This window comes from Vulpes vulpes, chromosome 1 (assembly GCF_048418805.1).
Source record: "Vulpes vulpes isolate BD-2025 chromosome 1, VulVul3, whole genome shotgun sequence".
Lineage (NCBI taxonomy): Eukaryota > Metazoa > Chordata > Mammalia > Carnivora > Canidae > Vulpes > Vulpes vulpes.
The window spans coordinates 30,503,727-30,527,069 of record NC_132780.1 but is presented as its reverse complement, the minus strand read 5'-3'; the positions used below and the strand labels follow the sequence as shown (position 1 = coordinate 30,527,069).

Genomic DNA, 23,343 nt, shown 5'->3' with positions numbered 1-23,343 from the left:
CCTACTCAGCTCTTACGAAACTGTGTTGTCCAGTTAAATGACTGCCTCCTCCACTATATCAAGGGGCCAGAGTCACACTTAGTTTGCATAAACCATCATTGGAGAGCTTATTAAAAATTCAGATGCCTCCATCCTACCCTAAATATCACAATTCGGTAGCTCTGGGGTATGTATTTTTAACAAGCACCCCAGGCGATGTTCTTGGGCAGATGATTGTTGAAATGCCCCTGTTGTTAGCTCTGTGAGGGTAAGAGCCACTTCTGCCTCTGCCTCTCGTACACAGTAAATGCTGAATGAGCGAACAAATGAACAAAGGAAGGAGCGCGTGCATGTATGAATGAGTGAAACAGCTTGTTTCCTCTTCTGTAAAAGATGAGGTTGGAATAGATGTTCTGTAAGTTTTCTTTTCGCTAAACTTCTCTTTATAAAGTTAAGTTCAGATTATTTTGCCCAAGAAACTTTAGCAGAACCGTACACAGCGCAGAAGCCCAAGCACATGGAGCCAACCCGGGAGATCTGCTGAAGAGGGATTAGTCCGCACTAATATTTAAGCAAATGACCGGGAGGAACTGTATTTTTGAAACTGTCGATTTTATTATGAGCTAGAGATAAAAGGAGTGGCAGAGACTTGCGCCCGTATGAATTTGGTCTCATTCTAAGAGCAAGTAGCCGAGAGGCAGCAAAGTCACGGCTAAGAACCCTTACATTTGAGGATTAGGGAGGGAGGCGTATAGGGAACCAGGGGGCAGAGCAGGTGCCTTCCTGCTGCTTGGAGGGGCCCTTAGCACTGGCAGGGCCCCTATGCAGGGAGAGTGCTCCCACCATCTCCTGGCGGAGTCTTTGAACATAAAATCCCGACTCCCCTCTCCCTGGGGACCCTGCCGGTTTTGAGAGGCAGCTCCGGCTTCTCATAAGAGCTGCAGCCTGAGAAAAATGAAGTCTCCTGTTGCTTATAACCTCTTAGCATTTCAGACAGAAAGGTTGGCTATGACTGCCAAGGTCCAGCAAATATTTGGTTAGCTTGGAAAGAATGGGTGCTCGCTTTCCAATTCCCACAGACTTCTGTATGCCCAGTTCCTTTTATTAAAAACTTCAAATCCAGAGATAAAGTCGAATGGCACTCCAGGCTCTGAGCATTCATCTGTATCCCGGGGAGCAGGACCCAGAATCTAAACAAAGAGAAGCTTAATCAATAGAACTCATGAATCTCCTCTAGGAACAGGACCCGAGGTAGTGGAAGGATCAGCAGAGGGTCTTAATTGCAGTTTTCTCCACATGGATGTTTACAGGGATGCTGGAGGATGCACCTTCTGTCCACTTAGGGTCAGCAGAAAGTGGCCCACAGGACAAATCCTGCCCACTGCCTTCTGTCTCTGTTTCTTTACAGCCTGTGAGTTAAGAATGTTTTTCATTTTTTAATTTTTAAATAGTTGAAATAAATCAAGAGAAGAAAAATATTTCATGACATCTGAAAGTTAGGTGAAATTCAAACTTGTGCCCACAAATACAGTTTTATTAGAATGGTGCCACACCCATTCATTAGCGTGTTGTCTGGCTGCTTTCGAGCCACAGGATTGAGTCCTTGAGACTGAGGCCATATGGCCCTCAAAGCCTACAACGTGGCCGGTCTGGCTGTTTGCAGAAAAAAGTGTGGATCCTCCTGGAGTGGGGGATGGAAGACCTGGCATTCATTGCCATTTGAACTAATGACTATAAAATATATATGCACAGTTAATTATAAAGAAGACACCTGTTCTTCTTTATAATTAGAAGTGGCTTTATAATTAGCGTGGCTCCAGGTCAGCCAGGTGTGAGAATGTCCTGATCACCCTCTCTCCCTAACAAGTGGCTCACGAAATGAAACACTGCTGGTCAGAATCCCAGAAGTCGTCTGTGTGTCCTTTCATCCTGACCAGAGTTAATCAGCACCTGGACCCCTGTGATATCTTCCTTGTTGTTCTTTGTCCTTCTACTGCCTAAGCTCTGTAAGTGAATTATGCTTGCTCTCGAACCGTATATAAATAGAAAAACCCCATTCGTTTGTTTCTGTGTCTCGCTTCTTTCTCTCAACATAGTTTGTGAGGCTCAGCTCTGAGTTTGTGCGTGTGGCTGCAGGTCTGCAACTGCCTTTGCTGCCTGGCCTTTCACTCTATTACTTTAGCAAAATTCATCTCTTCATCTTCGTGCTGTTGATGGACAGTGGGGACATTTCCAATTCAGGGTCATTGTGAATAGCACTGCTGTGAGCATCTTGCATCTGAGCTGTTGTTGACCTATGTAAGAGCCTCTCTCTAAGTGGAATTGGTGGATCGTGAATAATGTGTATCTTCAATTCTACCTGTTAATGCCAAACTCTTCCCCAAAGACCCTGGGCCAGATCGCACTCCCACTAGCAGCATCCTTATTTAAGGAGCAGGGAAGCTCTCCAAGTCTTGTCAGTAAGCACCATTTTCATTTTCAAAACCTGAACCACAGGGGTCTGCTGCATGCCCCTCCCCGGTTCCCTGAAGAGCTAGGCAAGGTGCACGCAAGACATCATCTCTTCTGCTTTGTATCTGAAGTCTGGAAAATTGTTGCAAGAAAATAGTCAATTTTCCAAGAACGATCCTTGATTGGAATGGGGTCTCTTTTAGGTTCAAGTGCGTGGCTCCAGGTCAGCCAGGTGTGAGAATGTCCTGACCACCCTCTCTCCCTACCTAACCGCTCCAGCTCCCGTAATAGTAGCTGAGGAGGGAAGCTCATCACAGCCAATGGGTCAGGCAGCCTGCCAAAGCCTGCAGGGTGCACGGCTAACCACCCCTTTCTCCTTTGGGCAATCAGAGGACTTCAAAGGTTGAGGTATTGGCTCATAGGAAGCAGACACTTGTGTCTTTTTCTGCAGGGTTTTAGGAAAGCAGGCCAGAGAAGGTCCAATCCCCAATGGCCAGCATGCTGTAACCCCCTCACCTGAAGGACCGAGCACTTCGAGGCATTTCTGAAGCATGATGTAGCATTGCATTGAAAAGGCACAAATAAGCCCCAAACCCTAGCACACATTTATCCAGTTTGTGAAGCGGATTAATAGAATAACCAATAAAACATGTATAAAAGCTTTAATTAAATCTGATGAAATAAAACTTCATGTTTTATTTATGGACACTCCCAACATGTAAAGGATTCAGGGACACATTCATTTTTACTGCCATTTTGTCCTCATATCTATAATTAAATCCAGGCTGCAGCTCTGGCCCAAAGCAATGCGGCATTTTAAAGTCCGCCTTAGACTCGCCCTCCCCCACCCCCATCTGCTTTTAATTATAATTACCATCCCCAATGGGAAGGAGGCTTATGGTAAAACAAAACAAAATAGTAAAACAAACAAACAAACAACCCCTCCAACCCCCAGTTGTTACCACTGTGCTTCAGGAGGCCCTGGCTGGCTGAAGGAGGATTTCAGGCAGGTCGGTGTTTTCTCCAGTTCCAGTTTTATTCTGTACCAAGTGCACAATCCCTTCATTTTACTTTTGACATAAAAAAAAGGACTTCATGAAACAAGACAAAATAACTTATGATTATACGAAACATAACTGTGACAAATCACAAAACTATACATATTAATAGAAAAAAAGTGTACCTAATTCTTTAAAAGATTTATGACAATAAGCACCAGATGTGCCCCTAAAGTAAAATCGGCCCCATATCCAGTATGACATACAGTTCATTTCTCTACGTGAGTGTATATAACTATGTACAAGAGTCCATGTGATTTATGGAAACCAGATTTCCACTCTTCCCCCCAAAGTGCTTTATGTCAGCAACATTACACAGGATGCTCTGCTGTCTGTACAAAATAAATCTCTTCTTTTTTACATTCGCCATTTCTCCAATGACTGGCTTTTTTTTTTCTTCATCCATTGCAAAAAAAAAAAAAAAAAAAAAAAAAAGAAAAGAAAAGGAAAATAAAAAGTAACTGCAGAAATATCACACCACCAACAAAAAGTGCCTTTACAAAATGCTGCTAGAAAACGTCACGGTCAAACAGTCAAATAAAATACCAAATAATTAAATTGGACATTTACAGTCGCTATTCCCAATACTTCGAGGCGAATGGACAGTCAAGGCTCTTGGGCAGGGGAGCTGAACATTTACTTCTGCTCTAACTTACTAATGTGCCTGACAGCGGGTAATTTAAAAACAACACACCAACACCAACACTCCGTTCTATCAGTGGGTCCGCTGAATGACCTCTGTCCACTTTAGAATCCCCTATGCAATCTTGGGGAGATGGGAGTTGTAGAGGGAGACACTTCATGGGACTAGGACATACTTTAATATTTAACAGCTGATCAGATGCTAACTTATAACTGACATTTTGAGGCAGTCCCTTTAGGGAAATAGGACAATGCAGCCAATGAAATGTTTCTAGGCAGATTGATTTTTTTTCAATGTAATAGGATAATTGGCTTTGAGCTGTGTGTATTTTCACAAGCACCAGCTTTTTTGTTTTGTTTTGTTTCAAAAGAGGGGAACGACAATCTCTGCTATTTATGAAAGTGGTTGGTTACATATCGAGACTTTGAAAATGGCCAGGAAACGGAAAGGAATGAATTTTTGGAAGTTTCTACTTTCACTGCCACAAATGTAACGAGGAACACATCTGTGAATCTCGTGCAAGGTGAGAAAGAAAGCCAGGGACGAACCTGAAGGTCAGGCGAGGTTCTGGAATCTGAGAACAGCATGTGCAGTCTACAAGGAACTGGAACGTGTCATGCCCTGAGGGCCTAGGCTCAAACCTGGAGCCACCAGGATGCTCCACAGCTAAGAGGGGACACCGGAGCTTGCGGGCTGCACTAGCTGCTCCCTCAACTGCCACCAGTGCCCTTAAGGGGATGGCCTCTGTTCCGGCTGCGCCCCAACGCCCCCAGAGCAGCAGTGAGGCAAGAGAGGGGCAGGGCCACCTCAAGGCCTGGGTTTGACCCGACACTGGCACAGGCGCATCTCCTCCAGCCAAAGAGGAAGATGACATCCATAGTTTCTGAGGTCCAGCCTCTGGCTTTGTCCTCCTCCTCCCCCGCTGCCCACTTTCATTATATAAAGCCACATGGCAGGGCTGACATCACTGCAATAACAACCTTGCTTTTCGTCTTTTCCTTCCTCCTCACACAAATGAAGCCTGTTCTGAGGTCCCTACAAAGGCTCCAGTATTTAAGAATGGACACATTGTCTAAAGATAGCAGAGCTTACCTTCCTTTCCCAAGTGTGACCAAGGACACACGAGGGATGGCAGAGTTAGCATGCATGTGTCCCGGTTTAGGCCTGGGGACATGACCCACAAAGCCAGCAAGGAGGGTGGCATCTGACTTGCAGTCTGAGGGCTCATCCGGCAGGGAGGCCTGAGGAGCCTTCTTTCGTAAAACAAAGTGGACTTCTGTAAAGTGAGTAACTTAGCTCTCTGGCAGCCCTGGATGTCTGCACGGTGGCTGTCCTCAGCTCAGAGCTCACGGGTCAGAGAAACTGGCCTGGCCTCGAGCACTGTAAAAGCAGGTCCCACACGTGGCTCTTTGGTCTTCCCACTCTAGGGCACATTGGGATCAAGTCCCCATTGAGCTGCTAGCGAGCAACCGTGCAGCCCGACTGCTAGGACCGGTCTGTCGGGGTACAAATTGGCCCCGGATCCCAAGTCTGACACCCTGCTGGGTAAAGCCTGTTGGAGACCATAATGATCTCTGCTGGACAAGTAGCACTGTTTCACTTTACAAGAGAAAGGAAACTGTGACATGGGACCGTTCTGGAAAGTCAGAGTTTACACGTATCTGTGGGGTTTGGCTACTTTTTAGGGCCTATGCATGGGTTTGAGATCTTTTTAATAAGCTTTGTAAACGCATCACAGAAAGTGGCTTCCTATTCAGGGTTGCTAACAAACGACCAAGAGCGTTGTAAGAATCCCAGGCCCTCAAATGAGAGTTTCAGGTAAAGTTAACTTCTGCCTACCTTCCCTGGACTTCCCCTCTACCTGCCTCTGGGCAGAGCTTGCTCGGAGTGCCCGTCAGGTGGGCAAGGGCAGGTGGGTGTGTGTGAACGCAGACAAGAAGCAGGGGAGCATAATGAGAAGGAGGGAGAGGAGGGCATGGGGGAGGGACAGACGGATGGGTGAGTAGATATCCCAAAGGAGGTAAGTGGAAGCTGTGCAAAATAACTGGACATGGGGCACCTCTAGTTTGTTTTACTGAGATAACCAGGATCTCAGCTCCGTGGGTCCCTGTTCTCACACCAGCATGACCCTGGGCATAGCACCCACGTGGAGGCCATGGGTCAACCAGTCCAGCGATCTTTGCAGTTGTCCAAGGTCTTTGAGGTGGAGTCACGGAATAGTCAACCCTCCAGGGTTCCTGCTACAGCACTGGCAAGGGGCTGGGCCCACCCCATATCCCGCAGGTGGCTTTTGCTAGATGTGAAACTACCCTTGTAGGGGTGGCTCACTGACGCTGTGAGGTGGGGCCCAGCACAGCTATAGCTGGGGCAGAAGGGATATAACGGGGGTGATTAAAATAATTATTTCCATCCAAAACACAGACCTCTAAATATTTTTTTTCCTTTAAAAGTAGATGTAAATAACAAGTCTTTAAAATAAAAGAACTAAGATATGTTGCTGGGATATAAAACAAGTTGTAGTGCCTTTCAAGGGACTGTGCTTGACAGAAACTTCTGATCCTGCTTTTGGAGAAATACTGAAAAGCAATTGGTTAGCATGGGGATAGTAAGAGGAGAGAGGCAGCCGGCTCACTGGGGTGCCAGGCCGGGGTCGGTGCCAGGAACCCGGGCTTCTCCAAGCCCACTTTGTACTTTGGGAGTAGGTTTCCCTGGTTGCCTGGTTTCACATGAGCCAGCGGGGAGGATGAGCAGCGGTGCGGCATTGCCCTGTGCTTCTGGCAATCTGGGTGGTCCTTCCCTGTTTGGAGTTTTGTGCAAGGGTGATCCCCAAACTGTGTTTTCATATGTGCATCATTTCACTGGTGTCCTTTGAGGAAGAAGTGACAGCTGGAAGTAACAGGTATCTGGCAGAGTGACTCTTAAATTCCCTTTGAAAAGACAGTCAGTCCTGCTAGTCACCAGGAAACCCAGAGAGAAAGAGGAGCAACTGCAAATATTCCTGCAGAGCCCAGCTCTGACCAGTCCCACCTTCCAAAGACACATCGGTGACCTTGTGGGTTCCAGTGAAGAGGCTGACATCCTTTCCGCAGTCTATGAGAATATGAAAAAAAAGATGGCAAGCAATGAAAAGGTTCTGGAGGCCAGTGGGAGTGGAGGCCCTGGGAGCCTTTAGCCTTCGGTATAGACAGAGGAGAGCTGGCTAGGACAGCGGTCCATGGCGCTGATCTGCAAGAACGTGGCATCCTCAGGCCCACCGCGAAGAGACTCCCCGAAGAGGCTTGAGGACCCTGAAGGTAAATCATACACTGGAAGAGAAAGAACATGATGTTAACGCTCCTGCCTGGCCACATCCATGGTGTGTGCACTCAGCAAACACTGAGTGGGGTCATGGGCTAGGCCCTTAGGCAGCCTCTGTCCTCAGGGACCTTAATGGGGGGAGGAGGTGAACTTGCAGGCAGATGGCTAAAATAAGTCTTGGCACATAATACAGGCTGAGTAGAAGTAAAAGCAAAGTGCTCTGGGCAAGGCCAAGGATGGCCTCAAAAAGGAGATGATATTAAAGTTGAGTCATAAAGATGAGATTCTCACAGATGGAGAGGTAAGGAAAGAACATTCTAGAAGGAGGAAGCAGAGCGCAAAGACAGAGAGGGAAAGGCTTTGGGGCCAAGTGCTCTGGCCAAGTTCAGGTGGAACACATGTCGGGAGACGTGTGTAAGGGAGAGAGTCTGGTCAGTCTGATCAGGCCTACCTCCTGGGAGCTTTGGATGCCTCGTTGGGAGTAGACTTCATTCTTTAGGCAACTGGAGACTAGAATATAGAGTATCCAAGGAAGAAAGGGGTTTATTTAAATCTTCATTTTTGGAAGACAATGTTCATGGCGGTATGGAAGGCAGAATTTTAAAGACAGAGTCAACTCAGGGAACTTGCTGGAAGGCTGTGGCTGTTGCCATAGTCTGGGAGAGATACTAAGGCCCCTGAGCCAGGGTGGTGGGAGTGGGGCTGGAGAGAAGCATGAGGAGGAGAGCCATTTCAGGGGTAGATTCAACAAGATTGGATGTGGCTATGTGCGGGCTCATGCCTAGTCCAGGCCGGGCACAGGAAACCCACCTGGTCTCACCTGCTAGTGTGCAGGAGTTTCTAAGTCACAGACAACAACATACCTGCAATGCCCGAGTGGGCAGAGAAGGCTCTGTGGAACACATCAAAGCCAGCCTGACCCATGGGTGTGGGGGCCAGGCAGTCCTCGAAGGAAGGTACAGCGCCACAGGAGCTGCTGGGCAGCACGGTTCTCTGGGAGTCGGGGTACTGCGGGGGGCAGAAGGTCTGCAGCTGCCCGTAAAATCCTGAAATGCAAGCAAGGCAGTGAGCTCTTGCAGAGCCCAACTCCCACATAGCAATATCACCCCGACACAGCCAGACCCGCGCTCAGCCTGGCTGCAAACAACAAAATGCCTTTAACTCTGAAGCCCCCCTGTAAAATCTGAGCGAGCATCTGAAATGCACTACTGGAGCAGAAGCTCTTGTACCTTCAGGGGCTGTCAGAGCTTGTTGGCTCATGACATTTTTATCTCCCGCTCCAGTACAGGAAGCTGAAGGGCTTCTTACCTTCCCTCGATGCTCTGAAGAGTCCTGGAGACTGCAGGCCTGACCTTTGGCGAACGTGCCTACCCCATCCCTCTCACCGGGTTCTGAGTATATCTTCACTTCCTTTATCTTAAATTCTATCCTGCTTTTTACATTTGGTAAAACCTGAAGCATGCTCTTATCAAGGCCCACTTAAAAAAAAAAAAGCAACATAGATCTATCCAACCATCTGTCCTTCTAACAGGTAAGTATAAATACACATTTATATCATCATCATTTTGAATAGGCACATGAAGTATCCCACAGGATGGGATGTGCTATATCATCACTGCTGATTTTTGCCGTAAATGGGACAATTAGAAGTGAAGATATCCTGTAATGAATATGAGGAAAGATCGCTTAATATTTGAAGATAATCATCAACATTCTGCTGATCTTATTTCATTGATCTCTTTCAATGCTTTTTTCTTGTGTAACAGAGGTTTCTAGGGAGTGTCTGTGGTCCTGCTCCATGATCCTCCACACCTCCCAAGATACCTTACCTTTTCCTTCTTCCTCCTGGCCTCATGGTACATCTAAGTCAATGGATTGTTTGCCTGCAGTATAATAGGCTTTTAAAAACCTAATAATGAAATCTTCACTTGATACTTTATTGAAGGGAGAGTTGCTGTTCACTGTGTCTGTTTGCTCAACTGCAAAATGTGACTGTCGGTTTCACTGGTTCTTGTGAAGATGAAGGGGTAAGAAAGACCATATGTAACATTTTAAGGTGCTTTATAAACCTCGGTTATTATTGCTATCACTACTCTAGTAGGAAAGAACACAAGGGATTAATAGAGAACATGCCTCAGGGTTCCTATTAGATGATGGAGAACACAGGGCTAATCCACGGGCCCTAGTCCTGTATGCCTTCTTCCACTAGAACTGCTCTGTTTCTTAATGATCAACAGGTAAGGGAAGTGTTATTCAGGTTCTTTTTGACTCTCTTCAAGTACAACCAGGGCACACCGGCACATCCAGCCGACTATGCTCATGACCCTTGTAAATGCTCACACCACCCTTGGCCAGGAGGCCTGTTCTGTGATTGCTGGCAACATCACCAAGAACATGTGCAGAACTGCTCCTAAAAATACAGTCTGGCCCTCTAGGAGCTTGTGATCCAAGAAAGAAGGACCAATGCAGATTTATGCATCAGGAACACTCACAGAAAATGAAATAATATCATTTAAAAGTAGATAGTAGTATACTTTATATAGAATTTTGGGGAAAATGCCCATAAGGTTTGTGGGGAGGGATTAAAAGCACTCCTGTATAGGAGTGCAGACTAGGAAAATACCCAGGGGGGATACCATGTCAAGGCAGGAGAACAAAGAATGGGAAACCATTAATCCTTCTTTGTTTGATCTCTAAAGGCTTCTGTGTATGATCTTGGCAGACAGATGGGCAAAGGACCCAACTAAACCACCTGGAGACTCAGATAACTGATCAACCAATATGGACAAACTCAGTCCTCTAGCCAACAAAGAAATAGAATCATGACTATAATAAAATACCATATTCTACCCATCACATTAGCAAAGATTTCTAGAAACCATTCTCTGTGCTGGTGTGAGAATGACAAAGTTGTTTCTGTCCAGTGTTGTAGACTCTGTGAGAGTGCAAACTTCTTGGAAAACCATTGGACTATCTGTATCTAGAACCCTAAAAGTGTCCATATTCATACACCAGGACTTGGGATTTTACTTCTAAGGAGGTATTCTAAGTCTATTCCAAAGAACAGAAGCAATTCTGCATAGAGGTAGTGATTACAGGGCTAGCTATTAGAACAGAAACCCCAACAGCCCAACAGGCAACTATAAGGGAATGATTAAGCAAAGAGGGGTACATTTACATGATGAAAATATTAAGTAGGCATTAAAACAATATTTACAAGGAGTTTTAACAACATGGAAAGACCATTATATAAGGTTCAGAAGGAAACAAAAGCAAGATACAAAACTGAATATGGAGACTGGGCACACTCATGTGCCAGTCCATGCATAGCATAGATGGCAAGGCATCATTTCTTCTTCTTCTTCTTCTTTTTTTTTTTTTAAGAGAGAGAGAAAGAGAGGAAGAGAGAGCACATGAGTGGTGGGGAGGGACAAGAGGGATAGGCTCCGCAGTGAGCACAGAGTCTGTGCGGGGCTCAATCTCAGGACCCTGAGATCATAAGCTGGGCTGAGATCAAGAGTTGGATGCTTAACCGACTGAGCCACCCAGGTGCCCTGGCAAGGCAACCTTTGCCTTTTGGGCTGGCATTTTTGGCTTTATATTTTTCTGAATTTTAATAGTGGGGAAGAGCATGTATGCTGGAGCCAGACTTCCTGGATTCAAGACCTAGCTTAACCACTCACCCACTGTGTAATCTTAGTGAATTACTTAGCCTCCCAGTGTCTGTTTTCTAAACTTAAAATGAGGTTAAAAGTAGTACCTACACCTCACTGAGTTATTATAAAGATTAAATGAGTTAATATTTACATATTATAGAATATAATTTGATAATACAATTATATAATTAATACTTGTATATTTTATTTTATATAGGTGTTTGTTAAATAAGTAAAATTAAAAGTGAAATGATTTTATAACCACCCAATCCTCAAAAAATTAAAACAAAACCCTAGTTATTAAGAGAAATAAAATTTTCAAAAGGGTAACAAGTAAGTCTTTCAAGAATAATCAAATATAAGAATGGATACAGCAGCAGGCATATGGATGGAGCACATCTGCTCCCCAGGCAAAGTCCTCTGGAACATTCATGTCCCCGTGGGGACCTGAGCTGTATACATCTTGCCCATATTGGTCCTTAGATCCTCCACTAATCGACACATATCTCGATTTCTTCACTCAGCCGAGTGCAGGCTCAAAACAGCAACAAGTTTGAGGGGTTTGAAGGAAGTTTGAGAGATGAGCAGCTTGTGGTTTGGGAGGTTCCTTGGACTGATCTTGACTTTGGATACCTGGTGACCAGGCACATACATCAGGAGGGAAACATGATCCTGAACCACCATCGGTGGGTTTTTTAGGATGTAATGTCTCCTCACGGAGGAGAACAGACCATATTTGCTATTTATATCACTCTGCTGGCTCTGCTCAAATCGGTCACTGTAAATTCTCTAATAGCATTCCTCAGGAAACGGTTTCCCTTCCAAGAGCAGAAGACATTTCTTGCTAAACTCTTGCAACTCCCCAAATAGGGACATTAAACACGCAGGTAGGTCAGGTTCACGGATAGAGACCTCTGGCCTTTATGAAAACCGATTTTCTCTCTCTTCCATATCTTCTCTTATGCTTCTAAGAGAGCAGAATTGTTACACGGCTTCCCCCTACAACTGAGTGTTGCGACATGTGAGTTTAAAAGGGCTGGGATCATTGCTGATAGAAACATCGGGGTGCAGGTGTCCCGATGTTTCGTTGCATCTGAATCTTTGGGGTAAATCCCCAACAGTGCAATTGCTGGGTCGTAGGGCAGGTCTATTTTTAACTCTTTGAGGAACCTCCACACAGTTTTCCAGAGTGGCTGCACCAGTTCACATTCCCACCAACAGTGTAAGAGGGTTCCCTTTTCTCCGCATCCTCTCCAACATTTGTTGTTTCCTGCCTTGTTAATTTTCCCCATTCTCACTGGTGTGAGGTGGTATCTCATTGTGGTTTTGATTTGTATTTCCCTGATGGCAAGTGATGCAGAGCATTTTCTCATGTGCATGGAATGGGTGACGGGCACTGAGGTGGACACTTGACGGGATGAGCACTGGGTGTTTTTCTGTATGTTGGTAAATTGAACACCAATAAAAATTAATTAAAAAAAAAAAAAAAAAAGGGCTGGGATCCCTGGGTGGCGCAGCGGTTTGGCGCCTGCCTTTGGCCCAGGGCACGATCCTGGAGACCCTGGATCGAATCCCACGTCAGGCTCCCGGTGCATGGAGCCTGCTTCTCCCTCTGCCTGTGTCTCTGCCTCTCTCTCTCCCTCTCTCTCTCTGTGTGACTATCATAAATAAATAAAAATTAAAAAAAAAAAAATAAAAGGGCCTGTGATGCAGTGAAACACACCCAGCGACATGAACTTTTAAATCCAGCATACTGGGTTACAGCCCCCAGATCCCCCGCCCCCCACCCCCGGCCGCCTGGGTTACAGTGAGAAGGAACAGTGGACTCTAATTCATGCCTGTGGGTGTCTTGGCTGACACGACGAACAGCTGAAACCAGAATGGTCCCGCAAGCATGTCTGATGGCTCTCACAGCCAACTCGGGGAAAGAAAATCCTCTTTATGAAATCCCTCACTCCAAGAAGCCAGTCACCAGAGATGCCAAGTACACTGGCGTGGATGGCTGTGGTCAGGCAAATCAAAGAGCCTTACCATGCCCTCTTCCCAGTGCTAGTTCCATAAAACTAACGAAGGGTTTAAGAAATCCATTAGGGTCTCACCACACACACACAAGCCCTGAGGAAGCCTAACTCATCTTCTGATGAGCAGCTCTTGTATTCCAGCTGTGGGATTTCATGCAGTGAATGTGGATGGAGCACAGTACCCCTCAGACCAAAAGCAAAGTGAGGCAAGATGTTAACACATTTCATGGGCATAAAACATAAGCTTGAGGGCAAGGTCGGCTAATGTGTCAGTCAGATAGTCAATGATGGTCATCAGGTGCTGTGGGAGAAACCAAGGAAACAGAAGATCATGCCTTGTCCTTGAGGGTTGCTAATGCTGTTGGAGCGAGAGCACACACAGTTATAACAGCGTAAGAACACACACGGACATTCATGTTGGCAATAAATGTTGGCTGTCACCTTCAATTATAAAATCACCCCTACTCTATTTAACATGTTACTTTGCCTCCAAAAATGGCAGGGGCGGAATCTCCAGATAAGCTTGATCTACCCACACTGTAGCTCCTGAAGTTCAAGAAGAATCATTCCTCTTCTTGTCAGTTTTGAGAAGTTTTTTCCCTTCTAAAAATACACCTGTTTTCCTAATTATAAAATATATGTATATATATTTGGAATTAATTATACCAACCAGAACATGTAGAAGAGTATAAACAAAGAAAGGAGAAAGTTTTATTTCTACATTTAGATATGGCCAGATGTATTACACAAAACTGTAATGTTTGTTATATACATTGCTTTATCTTCTATTTTCCCCTGTAATATTCTCTATGTGCTTCACACATTCCCTAAACATCATTCCTAAAAACACCTTCCCCTTCACTTTGTCACATGGGGTCTACGTTCGATCAGGAGTCCAGGTCACTCCTGCTGCTAATGATGACAAAGCAGACCCATGAAGCTGGGTGTAGGTTTTCCTCCCAAAGTGGAAGGGGAGTGGGGAGACAAGAGAGGAATTACACAACTAACTATGTTAACAGAAGGGTGTCATCTAGGGCAGCACCATCCAACAGAACTCTCTTCCATGATGGAAATGATCTATTTCTACCAATATCTCGCTGTCCAGTACAGTCACTCTATATGGTTGCCAGACACTTGAGGTAGAGCTAGTCCAACAGAGGAACTGGCCCTTTAACTTTATTTAGTTTTAATTAATTAAAATTTAAATAGGCACGTGTTGCTCATGCTCTTATCCTGGACAGTGTAGCTCTCAGAAAATCTGTGCCTTCCCAGTGTTGAGAGCACACCTTGTTTTAGAAATGTTTCTGGTTAAATTCCTGAAGGAAAAACACAGAACCCACTACCCAAGGTTTAAACAAAAGCCAGACAATGATTCTTAGACCCATGGCCTCCAAGATAGGAAATATATTAGGCTCTTTACTACATTTATCTTTTCCTTAAAAATCTACCATTGCAATCTTTGTGGAAAAAAAACCAGAATACACATACATCGGTAAGTGAACGATGGTCACCCAACTTGTAACCCTCCAGGGGGCTGATGAGTGACTGTTTGAAGCTAAACTTCCAGAGCATTCCAGCTCTCCTGGAGGAGTGAGCCACATTCTCTTCTGGAAGTAGGAGAAAGAAAAGGAAACGTGTTGCACAGTTTTGATACTGGCTCTTGGTGCCCGCTGGGAGTGGCAACAAGCACAGGCCCGCCCCCAGGGGCCCCTACCACGTGGTGGTGGAGTAAGGTTCAACACAGAGGCTCGACCCAACTGTGGGCCCTCATGGATGGGGATGAACAGCATCAGCCCGCACCTCTCATCAAGGCACCCTGTTGGGAGCTATATACTTAGTAGGTTGTTCATGTAGCAGATGGCTTTTGCAAATTGTTTAACTCTCCTTTTCCTTTAACGTGAGGCTGGGAACCACCACCAAATGCCGGGCACCAGGAAAAGTGCTGGACGGACAGTGTGCGGAATCAAAGACTGACCCCTCCCTGAGCACGAGCACGGGGACAATGTAAAGAGGCAGCACGCAGGGGGAGCCCCTCCTGGGCCACAGTGTGGTCCCCTGGGACTGCTTCCTCAGCCAAGTGGCCCTGGGCAGGCTCAGCAGAAACCTTTGTGAGTCTTCCTGGAAAGAACACCCAACAGCAATCACTTCCCAACCCCCTCCCCCCCTGCCCCGATAGCTAGGGATGGGAAAAAGCCTTCAGCTTCTGCGTGACCTGGGGATGTCATTTCAGGGATCAGGCCAAGCACTGCCATGGTTGGCCACTGCCACTGCAGTGGAGCCGGCTGCTCGCTGGACCTTTAAGAAGGAACACTGGTTGCTGCGTGTGTCTGTGCCTGTTGGTCTATTTTCATAAAGTGAGGGGGTTCACAGCATCTACTTGACAAGTGTGCAGGTCTCAGAGGATTGAGAGAAAAGGCCCTGGTGGAGTGCTGAGCATGTGCCTGGCACGCAGTTGGCGCTCTCTAAATGCTACTTTTTCTTTTTCTTCTCCAAGCACAAGCATTTCCGGTTTTACATCTTTATTCACTCAAAGACTCTTTACTAAGCACCGGAGTACTGGCGTCACAACGGGGAATAAGGCAGACCATGTGACTCCTTGGAGTTTATGTTTTAGTGAGAAAGATAAACACACACAGGAGAAACCAAGTAATATGTTTGGTTCCACACTATATATGACAACATAGAGAACATTTTCTTGAAGGGAGATATAAAGTACTCTTTTCTCCAGAATGTGCAAGTAGGAAGAGGGAAAGGCAACAGAGGAGAAAGAAGGCTGGGTGCTGACAGCGGTTCCCTCTGTGGGGCCCTAAGCTGGTGGTGGCAGGTACAATCAGGGGGCCGTCCGTCCCGCAGCTCTGTGGAGGACCAGCCCTGACAGAGTCCATTTCTGCCAGTGGCTTGATGGGTTCATGCTCCGGAGGAGGACAAGAAGGTATCAGAGACACGGGGAGAGCTGGCAGTGCCTCAGCTTTTTGGTGGTACAGTTGTTTGCTAGCCAAGTGGAAGGAAGGATATGTATTTATGAGCTTTGTGACCCTAATTATTTTTCTGCAGAGACTATAATTTTTCAGGTTACTTGAGGAAAGGTAGGGTTTTTTTGTTTTGTTTTGTTTTTGGCCTCAGTCCTCTAACTGCTGCATGGGTAGGGGCAGGGACGGACCCTGGTGAGGAATGGGAGGGTTCAAATCAGGGAGCCCAGGGACAGGGACATACAGAGTAGATACAGGACTCTATTCCTGTTGGCTCCTGGCCTGATTTTATACACCCCAGACTTACTCAGAGAAGGGCCCAGGGAGTCCCACGCTTACTACTCACATGGTGCCTTAGTATGAGAAAACTTGTGCATTCCTTCTCAGATGGCCATCTGATAGTCCTGTCTTGTAAGCGGGTGATTCAAACAAATATTCCCATCGCAGAGATGTGATAGAAGCACAGGAGCTGCTGCATTCCCTGCCTTTATAACCAGCACTTTACTTATATGATACCATGCAAATAAGAGAAAAGTGGGAAATTCATGCAACCGTTTTAATATTTCCAAATATCCAGATATTTGGAATCATTCACAGATCTAGCCTTTATCTTAACACAAATGGGTAGCGGAACTAAAACAGTCACTATACATGTTCCTATTCAGTTCAGCACTTTCTCACTTGCTGTCCTCTTGCTCTGCTCTGGTATTTTTGTAGAACACTTTGGTTAGTGTTTTGCCAACTGCTCAGGGAATTGTCAGAAGGAAGGAAAGGAACGAATATTTATTTGCTCTAAGGCAGGCACTGTCCTACGTGTTTCATATAGAAAATTTTCATCCTTATGACAACATTTGAGCTATGCAGCATTGTCCCCAATTCATAGACAAAGAAGTAGGGAAGTAAAAATAACTTACTCAAATCCTCAGAGCTATGGAGTTTCAGAACTAGGACTCAAACGTCGTCTGTTTGGTGACATAGTTCATTCAGACTACTAGGGCTTGAGCTCATGGACAAAATTTTAAGAGAATCTTGCCATTTTTATTGAGGTCCCTTACTGCCAAGATCAGAGACAATTCACTCACACTGGACCAATATTTCATAATGTATAAACACTTTCATTAGGGAGCAAGACATTGAATTAATAAAAATCAATAAAATCACCTAACCACTAAAAAATTCTGAAAACCCTCAAAAGTAGAAACAGATATCTCAGAAATTTCTTTTGGCCAATTTTTGGATTTAGTCACTATTTTATTTCTATCCATTGCATGCATAACTTGGATCTGGGTTTGAATCCTGGATGCTCCCCATTAACCAACTGTGTTAAATTTATCCAATTTGGGTAACTATTTTCCTCCTTCAGAGTCATTCTCTTTTAAAATAATACCTATTTTATAGGGTTGTGGAAAGCATTATATAGGAGAATGTTTATATAAGTACATATTGCATTCCCTGGCATGTAGTAGGCCCTTAGTAAATAGAAGTGATTATTATTGCCATGAAATAAGCTCAGAAGTATTTCTAGATTCTTTAAAATGTATAAGCAATTCTTTAGCAATTTTTTCTCTCATTACCCACCACCCTTGAGTTTAAAATGGTACTGCTCTTAAAAGTGGAATCTCTACAATCTGGTTGTCATTTTTTGGCTCCCAGCCATGGCCATCAACATCATTCAGGTCTTCATCTAGCCAGAACTCTACTAAGTCTACGCCCTGGAAGTGGTGAAGAAATGGACTCTTCATTTTAATACAGAGTCTATAAATGGGGAAGCTGCAGGAATGGCTCACAGACTGTGTGAGGAAGACAGATTTTTCTTTGGGCTGAGAACTGAACCAGCTTGCACAGCACTTGAGCTATTTACGACTGACATTTAAGCATCTACTGTACTAAGAAAGAGGAAAATAATGGAAATAATAACTCTTACAATTCCATTTGGACACATTCCTGTTGAAGGAGCCCTGTGACAGTGGTCCAGAAATTGACCACCGGAACAACTGCCTGGTCTCCTTGCCCTCGGTCAGATGGGCTGCAGCATGAGGCCTTCTAGTTAGAAAAGCCAACCTGGACCCAAGAAGGGACACCATTTTCATCTGTGGCTTCTGCTGCCAGTTAGGGGGCTGCCATAATACACGCTCGGGACACTCTGAGTGCTTCCTTCCGCTTGCACCCCTCATAGCACCTCGACAGTCTATAGAAGCTGCTAGCAGTGTTTGTTACCATGAGCCCCATTCTTGCCCTCAGAATCGTTTTTCCAGGGCTACTGACAGGGACAAACGGGAAATGCAACAGGGCAGAGTGAGAAGGAGGGCAGGTGCCGAACACTCCTGGTTCGGACATGTAATCCATTTTCATTTAAATATACTCAACCCACCCAAACCTCTAACACATGGTGGCCTATGGCTTCCAAATTCTCAAAGTGATAAGCTGCCAAGGTAAACTAATCGCAATGTGTCTCAGTAACTGTCATGTGTGGGTATCTGCAGTTATAGTAAGATGGTTTAGTGAATCCTGATGGTGATAATGAAACACTTGGAAATGATATAAAATAAAGACTCTCAAAACCGGAAGACCCGAAGAGTCTGAAATGGCTCTGACAGCCTGGCTTTGCCATGTACTGGCTGTGAGGCCCTGAGGAAACCACAGCCTCTCTGAGCCTGTGAGTCCTATTTATAAAAGGGGGATAATAATACTCACGTGGCAGCATAATCCTCACGGTGGGAAGGGAAAGAAGCAGAGGGAACACATGGATGGGATTCAGTGCCCAGTTGAACATGAGTTGCCAACCAGACCCCAACACCTGCCCGTGACTCCAACATCCTGGATACATGTGAGGCCCCGAATGGGGGTTTGGGATCTGGCTGTGTCTGATAGTCACGTAAAGTGACATCATACATAAGCAGCCACTGGTTGAGGTTGGTAAGAATGAGTTGGGAGTTTCTCTATGGGCGGGTTCCACCCTGTTGCTAGCATATGCGCTCCTCCTGAATAAGGATCACATGAAATAGTAAGTGTGGAAATGTTTGGCAAACAGTAAAACCCAGTGCAAATTCTAGCTCCTACTGGCTTATTATGAGCCTGGTGCTCCTACCTTCCCTGAATACAAAGGTGTATCTACCCTGGTTGAGGAGAGCTCTGCCCCCTAGAGCTTACAAGCCACTGACTCAGGGGTACTTGAGCCTGAAGCAGAACAAGGAAAAAATGGCAAGGAATGAAGACTTAATTCTGTGTACCCCTGGCCTTCCAAGCAAGCTCTGCTGTAAGAAAAGTCTGGCAGAGAAGAGGATTTCAGACAAAGAAGAGCTGTAGTCCCCCTGCCCCCACTGGGCTCTATGAGAGCCATTCTGGTTTTTAGGCTGTGAGACACTTAGAGGACTTCCCCAGGAAGTAAAGGAAGAAGGAAGTGGGAAAGTATTAACATTCTCCACCATTGGCCAATTGCTTCCTTTGCATTACCCCTGATTGGAGAAGCATGGCAAAGGGGGCACTGAGCCCCACACTTGGGGTCTAGGTCAGTGGCTCTTAAAGAAGGTGCCACAGCATCAGTTCCAGCTCAGCTTTGGGCAGACTGAGTGAATCAGAATGTCTGGGTCAATGGTCTGGAAATCGTCATGTTTAACAAGGTATTTCTTACACTAAAGAGTGAGAGGTTCTAAAAACATCTTTTAGATGATTTTTAATCTTCAGCAAGTTTTCCAAATGAAATACAGATAGGAAAACACAGAACAGCTCTGATTTCATTTGAAATAGAGGAAGAGAGTGCTTCTGATGGGCATCTCTTCTCATCAGCTGGTCCCCTGTCCTTTTTGCTGAACTCTGAGGACTCTCAGCAGTACAGAAATGATGACTGCTCTCACTGACTGGCTTACACTCTCAGCAGATATGGATTAAGATGGCCTCCCTCCCTACCCCAATGCCCTTCCTGCACACTGAAGGTCTTGGTCAAGGTGAAATCATGGGATCTCACTTGAGTGACTTGGTCTTACTAATGGGCCTCATAGTAGTAAGGACCATCTTGTGACATGGACTTCTGTTGTCTAGCTCATCTTGTGACATGGACTTCTTTTGTCTAGCTGTAACCAGATTCCTGAAATATATCCAGTCTACTAACTAGGTGACTGCTTGCTTGTTTGAATCCAAGTCTGTGATTATACAATTTTCTAGCACTCAGATCTAAGAGTAACAAATTTCCTGGCAGTTGATAGAAGGGGGTGACATAGATCCTGGAATCCAGTGACATTCTTAATGTTTTGTAAGTGTAATGTCCACTCTGCTATCTCTAACCCACTTATATATATTTCTCTACTGTTTTGCTTCAAGCCCAGATTTCATCTCAACTTAACATTCTAGACAGTAAATTTGCAGGAGGCCTAATAGTATGCAGCAACAGGGGTTGCTTTGCTCTGAGGCAGGGGTTCAGCAGGAGACTACTCACACCATGGGCACAAGTGTGAGACAGGGCCCACTCTTAGCCACCTGGGGGTCTGTTCTCTGATGGGTGTATATAGTCTATAGGGTCCTTCCCTTCCTGCTTAATCTCATTCTACTGCTCACTAAAGTCCTGAATTGTAAGTATATATTAAGCATCTAAAAATTTGCCAAGTGCTACAAGGGATAAATAGATGGTATGATTCCCCGCCTACACATGGACCAAGAAGACTATTCTCTTACTGTTGACTTCAAAGGTCTTACTTGCCAAATTCACCCCGTAGGTATAAGCCTGCTTCCTCTACTGGAAGTTTTAGCTTTAGCACCTCAAACAGAACCTGGCACATAGAGAAGCTGAGTATTTGAGAATGAATAAATGAATGAGTGAATGACACTCAACAGCTAGAGCCTTCGGTGAAAATACAAATAGTGAGAGGGATCACAACTAAGCTCAAAGAATCTGATCTAAAATAAATAAATAAAATTTAGAAAAAAAGATTCTGATCTATAAACTTCTATATTATAGGCTGTCTGTGTGACTTCTTATTCTAACATGGGATTTTACTTTTTTTAATGGAGGAACAAAGACGAAGAAGATATGATCGGCCTAGTCCAGGTGACCTGGAGAGTTGTGTTGCTCCAAGCCACCCTTCTCTGCTGGGTGCCAGAGAGGCTACTGAGCCTGAAGAGAAAAAAGAGTGGGCAGAAGAATTAGGTAACTTGATCCACCCACAGAATGCCCTGTGCTCTTTGAGGAAACCATTCCAAGGTCAAGGAACTTGATCAGCTACTCTTGAATTTCATCTCTAAATAGGGGCAGAAATAGATTTCCTACTGTCTTCATAAAGTTATAATGAGAATTCAGGTTTCTATCTAACAAATAGCTTACTGATCAGTTCCATTATAGTTACCCGGTACTGATAAAATTTTTGTACCTAAGAGTAATTTATAAAACATACATTGCAATATAAATGTAGATACTCTCATTGACCTCACTGGTATTGACAAAAATGCTGTACCAGCCCAGATCCAAAGTTGCAAAAGACCTCGGGTAAAGACTTTGCTAATTCAGATCTCTGGAATCATTTTGCCATTATGATGAGAAAATTTATGAACTTGAAGAATAAGTTGTGTTCAGCAATGTGATACGAGGCTAGATTTGGTGGAGGAATATGGGGGAGAGGGAGCGCTTGTTGTTATACTTGAATGATCTAGAAAAATGCTTGAATGTTTTTGCTTCATACATTGCAATATAAATGTAGATACTCTCATTGACCTCACTGGTATTGACAAAAATGCTGTACCAGCCCAGATCCAAAGATGCAAAAGACCTCGGGTAAAGACTTTGCTAATTCAGATCTCTGGAATCATTTTGCCATTATGATGAGAAAATTTATGAACTTGAAGAATAAGTTGTGTTCAGCAATGTGATACGAGGCTAGATTTGGTGGAGGAATATGGGGGAGAGGGAGCGCTTGTTGTTATACTTGAATGATCTAGAAAAATGCTTGAATGTTTTTGCTTCATGGCCGCATCTTATAAGGTCTAGTTCTTAAAGACCTTGCAAGAGAATGAAATGGAGAGTTTGGTCAGAACAATCTGGTTGGAGAGGGAAATTTTCTGTAATCAGAGAGGACATTCACACTGTAAGTAAATCAGCTAGAAATTCTAGGGAAACTGGGATTGTTCTGCAACCTGGTCTGAGCTCAGATGATCTGAATGAGCACAGATCAAGGTAGTTCTGGTGTTTCAGTGTTGTTTTGCTTTGTTAACACAGTGCTCTCATTACCGGTCACCCAAATGTTCCTGATGTGGGGTTTTTCCCTCCTTTATTTTAAGAAAACTCCACCCACAGCTATTCACATTTTTTCTTCTAAGCCATCAACTGCTTATCATGTTTACAAGGAAAATTCCAACTAAAAATACAAGAATCACAAGACACAGATTGCCATTAATATGTTCAGCCCTGAAGAGTCCAACTAAGCAGCCTGTAAAATAGAATTATAAGAAAATATTTAACTTGATTTTAAGAGCTCCATTCATTAGAGGCTAAACTTCATGAGTTTCAGATATAAGACAGAACATTTGCTTCTGGAAAAAAATGTCATTAATTCCCCCAAAGAATGAAAAAGCGCTAAATCTGTAAGAATGTTCATCACTTTTTCTATAAATGTTTTTAAGTTAACTGACAGAGAAGTCACAATAGTCAATGAAACGGAAATTTTCTGGCTATTTTCCTTTTCTTCGATACATTTTTGGGTTCCAATGAGGAAAACAAAGTATCACGCTGCAAGCAACACAGCCTGCCTGGTAGGGTGAGAGAAGGAGCAAACTGCTTCATAAGTAATATAACCACCCAAGTAGCAGTGACAGCCACTGCATTCCTGTTATAATGAAACTACCTTTGGAGCTCAATAAGAATATGAAAAGATGCTGAATCACAATACTAACCAAAGGCAAAGGCAAAATAATTTTGCTGCACATGCTGGCAAGAATTAAAATGACTGATGACGTCTGAGGTGGGGAAATGTGTCTAGTGCATTTTTGCGGAGTCTACACTGGCATAGTCTTTGTCCAGGGACCTATGGCAGTACGTACCTAACTTTAAAATGTGCATATCCATCAATCTGGCAATTTTTCTTCCAGAAATAATTCCTGAAGAAAGTATGCAAAGAGATACATATGTGTGTGAGTGTTCATGTAAACACTCGTATGTGCATAAGAGATTTAATATAGCATTGTTAATAAAAGCAAAAAAAAATAGTAGGGGAATGATTAAAAAAAATGATAGGTTCCTGCAACTACTACACAATTTTTTTTAAAATTTTTATTTATTTATGATAG

At 44.4% G+C, this 23,343-nt stretch overlaps 1 protein-coding gene across 6 annotated transcripts in view; it reads right to left on the bottom strand.

Moving 5' to 3' along the window:
* Nucleotides 1-3,445: 3,445 nt before the first annotated feature.
* GLIS3 (GLIS family zinc finger 3) overlaps nucleotides 3,446-23,343 on the bottom strand; it is a 598,942-nt gene continuing 579,044 nt past the window's right edge. For all 6 annotated transcript variants that reach the window (XM_072761706.1, XM_072761710.1, XM_026001604.2 and 3 more), the window contains 2 exons: nucleotides 8,292-8,474; nucleotides 3,446-7,436 (listed from right to left, as the gene is read on the bottom strand). In XM_072761706.1, the coding sequence (XP_072617807.1) occupies nucleotides 7,300-7,436; nucleotides 8,292-8,474 (320 nt within the window). In that variant the 3' untranslated portion in view covers nucleotides 3,446-7,299. The remainder of the gene's footprint in view (nucleotides 7,437-8,291; nucleotides 8,475-23,343) is intronic.